General features: G+C 35.4%; 2 protein-coding genes across 4 annotated transcripts in view; one reads left to right on the top strand and one right to left on the bottom strand.

Annotated features, from left to right (window-relative positions):
- Positions 1–10,954, top strand: part of prpf31 (PRP31 pre-mRNA processing factor 31 homolog (yeast)) — a 342,441-nt gene that overhangs the window by 279,956 nt on the left and 51,531 nt on the right. The window lies entirely within an intron of this gene.
- Positions 1–10,954, bottom strand: part of cyth2 (cytohesin 2) — a 48,204-nt gene that overhangs the window by 4,376 nt on the left and 32,874 nt on the right. Inside the window, exons 9-11 of one of the 2 annotated variants that reach the window (XM_062062491.1) lie at positions 9,015–9,093; positions 7,089–7,160; positions 4,778–4,932 (exon numbers count right to left, since the gene is read on the bottom strand). In XM_062062491.1, the coding sequence (XP_061918475.1) occupies positions 4,778–4,932; positions 7,089–7,160; positions 9,015–9,093 (306 nt within the window). The remainder of the gene's footprint in view (positions 1–4,777; positions 4,933–7,088; positions 7,161–9,014; positions 9,094–10,954) is intronic. The other variant, XM_062062490.1, reaches the window with a different exon arrangement.

Raw genomic sequence — 10,954 nt, 5'->3', positions numbered from 1 at the left:
GATGTTTGTGACCCACCCTCTGATGTTTGTGACCCACCCTCTGATGTTTGTGACCCACCCTGTGATGTTTGTGACCCACCCTCTGATGTTTGTGACCCACCCTCTGATGTTTGTGACCCACCCTGTGATGTTTGTGACCCACCCTCTGATGTTTGTGACCCACCCTCTGATGTTTGTGACCCACCCTCTGATGTTTGTGACCCACCCTGTGATGTTTGTGACCCACCCTCTGATGTTTGTGACCCACCCTCTGATGTTTGTGACCCACCCTCTGATGTTTGTGACCAACCCTGTGATGTTTGAGTTTCTAAGCTAAAGCTAACTTTAGCTGCTAAAGTCTTAACAAGTTGCTTTGCTCCTCTGCCTCTGTCTCAGCACGCAGCATTGTCCCACCCATACAACCATCTGATTGGTACACACGCAGCATTGTCCCACCCACACAACCATCTGATTGGTACACACGCAGCATTGGCCCACCCACACAACCATCTGATTGGTACACACGAAGCATTATCAGGCAATCAGCAGTGCGTATTCATAGCGCATGTAGTCAGCGCTTCAGCGTCGAGCAGATAGGTATTTAGCAGGTGAGCATCAGGCAGCGGACTCTCCCCAAATGATGATAAACACCTCCCAGTCAACTACTAGTAACATGACTATGAGCCCGTTGACCTACTAGAAACTTAAACTGCAGCTCAGCTCACTCGCAGTCCTGGCTTGAGGTGAAGGCTAATTACCTCTCAGTTCCAGCCACATCGACCCCTTCTGAGCGCCTATTTTCAGCTGCTGGGAATATTGTAAACAAGAAAAGAACCAGAGCATGTAGACATGCTAACCTTTCTTCATTACAACTGTTAGTCACTCACTGGAATGAGTAGAATTGGTTATTGTGTACTGTGTTGGACTGGATGTTTATTTTGCACATTTTAAAAGCAATACTTAATGTTTACAGTGCTCCAGAATATTTAGATTGGCACTTTTTTGTATTGGATGTTTATCTTTATTTTTGCACATTTTAGCAAATAAGCAATATTTTCACTTTTGTTGAAATGTTTACACTGTTGTTACAGAATATTTCGTTTTGCACTTTTTTGTATTGGATGTTTATCTTTATTTTTGCACATTTTAAAGCAAAATAAGCAATACTTTTACTTTTGAAATGCTTATACTATTGCAGAATATTAAGATTTGCACTGGATGTTTACTTTTATATTTGCACATTAAAAAGCAAATAAGCTACTTTTAATTTTGTTAAATGTTAAAAGTTTTAAATGTTTACATTGTTACAGAATATTTTGTCATGTTGTTGTCAATGTTGACTGAGTGGCAATACTTTTTTTTTGTAAATAAAAGCCATGCCTTTTGAAAAAACTGGCCTACTTTTATTTTTTCATCTTCATTTTAAATAAAATAAAAGATAATCGGAAAAAGGAAAAATAATCTATAGATGAATCGAAAAAATAATCTATAGATTAACCGATTAATCGAAAAAAATAATCTAAAAATAATCGTTAGCTGCAGCCTTATTTGTGACCCACCCTCTGATGTTTGTGACCAACCCTGTGATGTTTGTGACCCACCCTCTGATGTTTGTGACCCACCCCCTGATGTTTGTGACCCACCCTGTGATGTTTGTGACCAACCCTCTGATGTTTGTGACCCACCCTGTGATGTTTGTTACCCACCCTCTGATGTTTGTGACCAACCCTCTGATGTTTGTGACCCACCCTCTGATGTTTGTGACCCACCCTGTGATGTTTGTGACCCACCCTCTGATGTTTGTGACCAACCCTCTGATGTTTGTGACCCACCCTCTGATGTTTGTGACCCACCCTCTGATGTTTGTGACCCACCCTCTGATGTTTGTGACCCACCCTCTGATGTTTGTGACCAACCCTCTGATGTTTGTGACCCACCCTCTGATGTTTGTGACCCACCCTCTGATGTTTGTGACCCACCCTGTGATGTTTGTGACCCACCCTCTGATGTTTGTGACCCACCCTCTGATGTTTGTGACCCACCCTCTGATGTTTGTGACCCACCCTCTGATGCCACACCAAATGTAATATAGCAATATAAATGTTAAACATAAATCTACATCATCTTAATGTTAAATCTGACTGTTGTATCCAAATCTTGAGTCTAAATGGGTGTGCTAAATGTTCAATCTAAACCTAAATGTTACATGTAAATCTAAATGTTCAATTTAAATGCTTAATATAAATGTAATCTGTATCTAAATCTTAAAGCGAAATGTTTGAATCTAAATTTAAATGTTATATTAAAATATTAAATTGAAATATAAATGTTAAATCTAAACCTTGAATCATTACTGTTTTACAATGTGTAAATCAAAATGTAAATGTTACATTTACACCTAAATGGTAAATCGAAATATAAATGTTAAATCTAAACTAAATAATAAATAAATACTTGTGAGTATTGTTGTTGTGGACTTACTTGATACCTGTGAGTATTGTTGATGTTGTGGACATACTTGATACTTGTGAGTATTGTTGTTGTTGTGGACATACTTGATACTTGTGAGTATTGTTGTTGTGGACTTACTTGATACCTGTGAGTATTGTTGATGTTGTGGACATACTTGATACTTGTGAGTATTGTTGTTGTTGTGGACATACTTGATACTTGTGAGTATTGTTGTTGTGGACATACTTGATACTTGTGAGTATTGTTGTTGTTGTGGACATACTTGATACTTGAGTATTGTTGATGTTGTGGACATACTTGATACTTGTGAGTATTGTTGTTGTTGTGGACATACTTGATACTTGTGAGTATTGTTGTTGTGGACATACTTGATACTTGTGAGTATTGTTGTTGTTGACATACTTGTGAGTATTGTTGTTGTTGTGGGCATACTTGATACTTGTGAGTATTGTTGATGTTGTGGACATACTTGATACTTGTGAGTATTGTTGTTGTTGTGGACATACTTGATACTTGTGAGTATTGTTGTTGTGGACATACTTGATACTTGTGAGTATTGTTGTTGTTGACATACTTGTGAGTATTGTTGTTGTTGTGGGCATACTTGATACTTGTGAGTATTGTTGTTGTGGACTTACTTGATACTTGTGAGTATTATTGATGTTGTGGGCATACTTGATACTTGTGAGCATTGTTGTTGTTGTGGACATACTTGATACTTGTGAGTATTGTTGTGGTGGACTTACTTGATACTTGTGAGTATTGTTGTTGTGGTGGACATACTTGATACTTGTGAGTATTGTTGTTGTGGTGGACATACTTGATACTTGTGAGTATTGTTGTTGTTGTGGACATACTTGTGAGTATTGTTGTTGTAGGCATACTTGATACTTGTGAGTATTGTTGTGGTGGACATACTTGATACTTGTGAGTATGGTTGTTGTTGTTGTGGACATACTTGATATGTGTGAGTATTGTTGTTGTAGGCATACTTGATACTTGTGAGTATTGTTGTTGTGGACATACTTGATACATGTGAGTATTGTTGTTGTTGTGGACATACTTGATACTTGTGAGTATTGTTGTTGTTGTGGACATACTTGTTACTTGTGAGTATTGTTGTTGTGGTGGACATACTTGATACTTGTGAGCATTGTTGTTGTTGTTGTGGACATACTTGATACTTGTGAGTATTGTTGATGTTGTGGGCATACTTGATACTTGTGAGTATTGTTGATGTTGTGGACATACTTGATACTTGCGAGTATTGTTGTGGTGGACATACTTGATACTTGTGAGTATTGTTGTTGTTGTGGACATACTTGATACTTGTGAGTATTGTTGTTGTAGGCATACTTGATACTTGTGAGTATTGTTGTTGTGGACTTACTTGATACTTTTGAGTATTGTTGATGTTGTGGGCATACTTGATACTTGTGAGTATTGTTGATGTTGTGGACATACTTGATACTTGCGAGTATTGTTGTGGTGGACATACTTGATACTTGTGAGTATTGTTGTTGTTGTGGACATACTTGATACTTGTGAGTATTGTTGTTGTAGGCATACTTGATACTTGTGAGTATTGTTGTTGTGGACTTACTTGATACTTGTGAGTATTGTTGATGTTGTGGGCATACTTGATACTTGTGAGTATTGTTGATGTTGTGGACATACTTGATACTTGCGAGTATTGTTGTTGTGGACATACTTGATACAAGTGCATTGTTGTTGTGGTGGACATACTTGATACTTGTGAGTATTGTTGTGGTGGACATACTTGATACTTGTGAGTATTGTTGTTGTTGTGGACATACTTGATACTTGTGAGTATTGTTGTTGTAGGCATACTTGATACTTGTGAGTATTGTTGTTGTGGACTTACTTGATACTTTTGAGTATTGTTGTTGTGGACATACTTGATACTTGTGAGTATTGTTGTTGTTGTGGACATACTTGATACTTGTGAGTATTGTTGTTGTGGTGGACATACTTGATACTTGTGAGTATTGTTGTTGTGGACATACTTGATACTTGTGAGTATTGTTGTTGTAGGCATACCTGATACTTGTGAGTATTGTTGTTGTGGACTTACTTGATACTTGAGTATTGTTGTTGTGGACTTACTTGATACTTGAGTATTGTTGCTGTGGACATACTTGATACTTGTGAGTATTGTTGTTGTTGTGGACATACTTGATACTTGTGAGTATTGTTGTTGTGGACTTACTTGATACTTGAGTATTGTTGTTGTGGACTTACTTGATACTTGAGTATTGTTGTTGTGGACTTACTTGATACTTGAGTGTTGTTGTTGTGGACTTACTTGATACTGTGGATCCACTCCTCCTTCTCCTCAGGCGTGGGGGCAGAGATGCGATACACCATGTGGTTCCCTTCTACCACCCGCCCATCAGCCTCCGTCTTGCACGCCTTGATCAGCTGACCACGGTTGTTGGGGATGTACAACTCGAAACAGTTCTGTTGGCAAGCGTACACACTCGCTACACTTAGTACACTTGCTACACTTAATACAGTTGGTACACATGCTACACTTAGTACACTTACTACACTTAATACAGTTGGTACACATGCTACACTTAGTACACTTGCTACACTTAATACAGTTGGTACACATGCTACACTTAGTACACTTGCTACACTTAAAACAGTTGGTACACATGCTACACTTAGTACACTTGCTACACTTAAAACAGTTGGTACACACACTACACTTAGTACACTTGCTACACTTAAAACAGTTGGTACACATGCTACACTTAGTCCACTTGCTACACTTAAAACAGTTGGTACACATGCTACACTTAGTCCACTTGCTACACTTAATACAGTTGGTACACATGCTACACTTAGTACACTTACTACACTTAATACAGTTGGTACACATGCTACACTTAGTACACTTGCTACACTTAAAACAGTTGGTACACATGCTACACTTAGTACACTTGCTACACTTAAAACAGTTGGTACACACACTACACTTAGTACACTTGCTACACTTAAAACAGTTGGTACACATGCTACACTTAGTCCACTTGCTACACTTAAAACAGTTGGTACACATGCTACACTTAGTACACTTGCTACACTTAATACAGTTGGTACACATGCTACACTTAGTACACTTGCTACACTTAATACAGTTGGTACACATGCTACACTTAATATACTTGCTACACTTAATACAGTTGGTACACATGCTACACTTAGTACACTTGCTACACTTAATACAGTTGGTACACATGCTACACTTAGTACACTTGCTACACTTAATACAGTTGGTACACTTGCTACACTTAGTATACTTGCTACACTTAATACAGTTGGTACACATGCTACACTTAGTACACTTGCTACAGTTGGTTGTTGCTACATTTAGTACAGTTGGTACACTTGCTCTACTTAATAGTTGCTACACTTAGTAGTTGCTACATTTAGTACAATTGGTACACTTGCTACACTTAATAGTTGCTACATTTAGTACAGTTGGTACACTTGCTACACTTAGAAGTTGCTAGACTTAGTACTCTTACTACACTTAGTAGTTGTTAGACTCAGTACTCTTGCTACACTTAGTAGTTGCTACATTTAGTACAGTTGGTACAGTTGCTACACTTAATAGTTGCTACACTTAGTACAGTTGCTACACTTAATAGTTGCTACATTTAGTACAGTTGCTACACTTAATAGTTGCTACACTTAGTACAGTTGCTACACTTAATAGTTGCTACACGTAATAGTTGCTACACTTAATAGTTGCTACATTTAGTACAGTTGGTACACATACTGCACTTAGTTGTTAGTTCATAGTAACAAGATGGTGCAGGCAGAACATCATCTCATAGTAACAAGATGGTGCAGGTAGAACATCATCTCATAGTAACAAGATGGTGCAGGTAGAGCATCATCTCATAGTAACAAGATGGTGCAGGTAGAGCATCATCTCATAGTAACAAGATGGTGCAGGTAGAGCATCATCTCATAGTAACAAGATGGTGCAGGTAGAACATCATCTCATAGTAACAAGATGGTGCAGGTAGAACATCATCTCATAGTAACAAGATGGTGCAGGTAGAACATCATCTCATAGTAACAAGATGGTGCAGGTAGAACATCATCTCATAGTAACAAGATGGTGCAGGTAGAACATCATCTCATAGTAACAAGATGGTGCAGGTAGAACATCATCTCATAGTAACAAGATGGTGCAGGTAGAGCATCATCTCATAGTAACAAGATGGTGCAGGCAGAACATCATCTCATAGTAACAAGATGGTGCAGGTAGAACATCATCTCATAGTAACAAGATGGTGCAGGTAGAACATCATCTCATAGTAACAAGATGGTGCAGGTAGAACATCATCTCATAGTAACAAGATGGTGCAGGTAGAACATCATCTCATAGTAACAAGATGGTGCAGTTAGAACATCAGCTCATAGTAACAAGATGGTGCAGGTAGAACATCAGCTCATAGTAACAAGATGGTGCAGGTAGAACATCATCTCATAGTAACAAGATGGTGCAGGTAGAACATCATCTCATAGTAACAAGATGGTGCAGGTAGAACATCAGCTCATAGTAACAAGATGGTGCAGGTAGAACATCAGCTCACAGGTTTGCGTGGGTCTTCCACCTCTCGGATGCTGAGGTTCTCCAAAGGAATGATGCCTCGAGGTTCCTTGTCCTGTTTAGTCAAGCACATATTCACTTTATTACAATATTATTATAATGACTTTATTACTATATAATATTATTATAATGATTTTATTACAATACAATATCACATATTCACTTTATTACAATATATTATTATAATGATTTTATTACAATATAATATTATTATAATGACTTTATTACTATATAATATTATAATGACTTTATTACAATATATTATTATAATGATTTTATTACAATATAATATTATTATAATGACTTTATTACTATATAATATTATAATGACTTTATTACAATATATTATTATAATGACTTTATTACATTATAATATCACATATTGACTTTATTACAATATTATATTACTATAATGACTTTATTACAATATACTATTATAATGACTTTATTACAATATAATATCACATATTGACTTTATTACAATATATTATTATAATGACTTTATTACAATATAATATCACATATTGACTTTATGACATTATAATAATTACATTATAAAATAATTGCCCTGATGTGGGATCTGTACCGAGGATGTGGTTGTGGCTTGTGCAGCCCTTTGAGACACTTGTGATTTAGGACTATATAAATAAACATTGATTAATTGATTGATAATATTACATTACTTTATTACAATATAATATCACATATTGACTTTACTACATTACAATATTACATAATAACTTTATTACTCTATTACAATATAATATCACATAATGACTTTATTACATTACAATATTACATAATGATTGTATTACATTACAATATTACATAATAACTTTAATACATTATTACTTTATTACAATATCTTATTACAAAATGCCATTATTAAATTACATTACAACCTTACTTTTTACATTACAGTTATTACATAATTACATTGACTATTAGATTACATAATTACATCAGCAGTAAATTACTGTATTACATACTTACTTCATTACATAGACTATAAGATGACATAATTACATTAGCAGTTAATTACAGTATTAATTACTTCATTACATAGACTATTAGATGACATAATTACATTAGCAGTTAATTACAGTATTAATTACTTCATTATATAGACTATTAGATGACATAATTACATCAGCAGTAAATTACAGTATTACTTCATTCCATAGACTATTGGATGACATAATCACATAAGCAGCATGACAGTCGATGAGGAAGTAATGAATGAAATATATAAAATGAATATTTAACATCACTTTTGTATTCATTGAAGTCGTATTTTCAGTTCTTCCTTTTCTCACCTTCTTTATCAAAGTGCTAGCTTGGTCACGCTGCGTATGAGGAGATGGTTTGCCCTTTCTGCCAATTAACATTAGTTCCAGTTCCGCGCTCTTATTTTGCCACGCTTCCTGTTTGGTGTAGGGCTGGGCAATATGGCTGAAAACTGTATCGCCATGTACGGTTTTTGTATCGGTCGATATCGATCATTTCTATGACCTATGGAAAATATGGAAATCTATTCAATGTAAACAAACGTAATCTTCCTCTGAGGACAATTCTTTCCACTGTCAAAGCAGACAGGAAATGAAGGGGAGTGACATCACTCCATCTTTGTTCCCAGCCTGTTATTACTTTCCTGCATTAACCTTCCTTGTGTACGCACGCGTGTTTCTACACGCTGTGGACACACTCGCAGGTGGTCCTTCCAACTTTGTGTCACGTACAGCTGCTGCCCCAAGAAGCTCTCCCGGGTTGTAATAATAAACTGAGTCTTCAATCTGCGTTGGCCCTGCCATGAGGTGGCGACTGGTCCAGGGTGTACCCTGGCCCTCCCCCTGAGTGCAGCTGGGACAGTTGTATCACAGGAAGTGAGTGTGGTGTGATGCAGGCTTACTGTTGTGTATTCAAAGTAGTAGAGGCAGTTGTCTGTGAGGATGAACCATCGCCTTTTCCAGGTCTTCACTCGTCCCCCTGAAACATCCCACATAGAGACAATGAGGACCGAGTACACACATAGAGTTCATGCTACTCCTACTATTGTTAGCACACGCTCCACCGCTTCTGTCCACGTCGCATTTAAATACAAAGGGGTGTGTAAAATGGTCAGTTTTTGTGGACATGTGTAGTCGTTCGGTATGGTACCTTTCACATCTGAATCCATACAGTGACAACTCCCGGTAATTTGGTGTGTGTTATTGTGGTAATATGTAGTTGTTGCTACATTTAGTACAGTTGGTACACTTCCTATACACACTGCAAGTATATGTAATGTAGTAACAGACACCTTCATAACAATATGTAATATGTACAATATAAACACTGCAAGTATATATAATGTAGTAACAGACACCTTCATAACAATATGTAATATGTACAACATACACACTGCAAGTATATATATAATGTAGTAACAGACACCTTCATAACAATATGTAATATGTACAATATACACACTATAAGTATATATATAATGTAGTAACAGACACCTTCATAACAATATGTAATATGTACAATATACACACTGCAAGTATATATATAATGTAGTAACAGACACCTTCATAACAATATGTAATATGTACAATATACACACTGCAAGTGTATATATAATGTAGTAACAGACACCTTCATAACAATATGTAATATGTACAATATACACACTGCAAGTATATATATAATGTAGTAACAGACACCTTCATAACAATATGTAATATGTACAATATACACACTGCAAGTATATATATATAATGTAGTAACAGACACCTTCATAACAATATGTAATATGTACAATATACACACTGCAAGTATATATATAATGTAGTAACAGACACCTTCATAACAATATGTAATATGTACAATATACACACTGCAGGTATATATATAATGTTGCAACAGACACCTTCATAACAATATGTAATATGTACAATATACACACTGCAAGTATATATATAATGTAGTAACAGACACCTTCATAATATGTAATATGTACAATATACACACTGCAAGTATATATATAATGTAGTAACAGACACCTTCATAACAATATGTAATATGTACAATATACACACTGCAAGTATATATATAATGTAGTAACAGACACCTTCATAACAATATGTAATATGTACAATATACACACTGCAAGTATATATATAATGTAGTAACAGACACCTTCATAACAATATGTAATATGTACAATATACACACTGCAAGTATATATATAATGTAGTAACAGGCACCTTCATAACAATATGTAATATGTACAATATACACACTGCAAGTATATATATAATGTAGTAACAGACACTTTTATAACAATATGTAATATGTACAATATACACACTGCAAGTATATATATAATGTAGTAACAGACACCTTCATAACAATATGTAATATGTACAATATACACACTGCAAGTATATATATCATGTAGTAACAGACACCTTCATAACAATATGTAATATGTACAATATACACACTGCAAGTATATATAATGTAGTAACATACACCTTCATAACAATATGTAATATGTACAATATACACACTGCAAGTATATATATAATGTAGTAACAGACACCTTCATAACAATATGTAATATGTACAATATACACACTGCAAGTATATATATAATGTAGTAACAGACACCTTCATAACAATATGTAATATGTACAATATACACACTGCAAGTATATATATAATGTAGCAACAGACACCTTCATAACAATATGTAATATGTACAATATACACACTGCAAGTATATATATAATGTAGCAACAGACACCTTCATAACAATATGTAATATGTACAATATACACACTGCAAGTATATATATAATGTAGC

The sequence above is a fragment of the Entelurus aequoreus genome, linkage group LG11, assembly GCF_033978785.1.
Source record: "Entelurus aequoreus isolate RoL-2023_Sb linkage group LG11, RoL_Eaeq_v1.1, whole genome shotgun sequence".
NCBI classification, from domain to species: Eukaryota; Metazoa; Chordata; class Actinopteri; order Syngnathiformes; family Syngnathidae; genus Entelurus; species Entelurus aequoreus.
The sequence above is the reverse complement of the archived record's forward strand: the minus strand, read 5'-3'. Positions and strand labels throughout refer to the sequence as shown.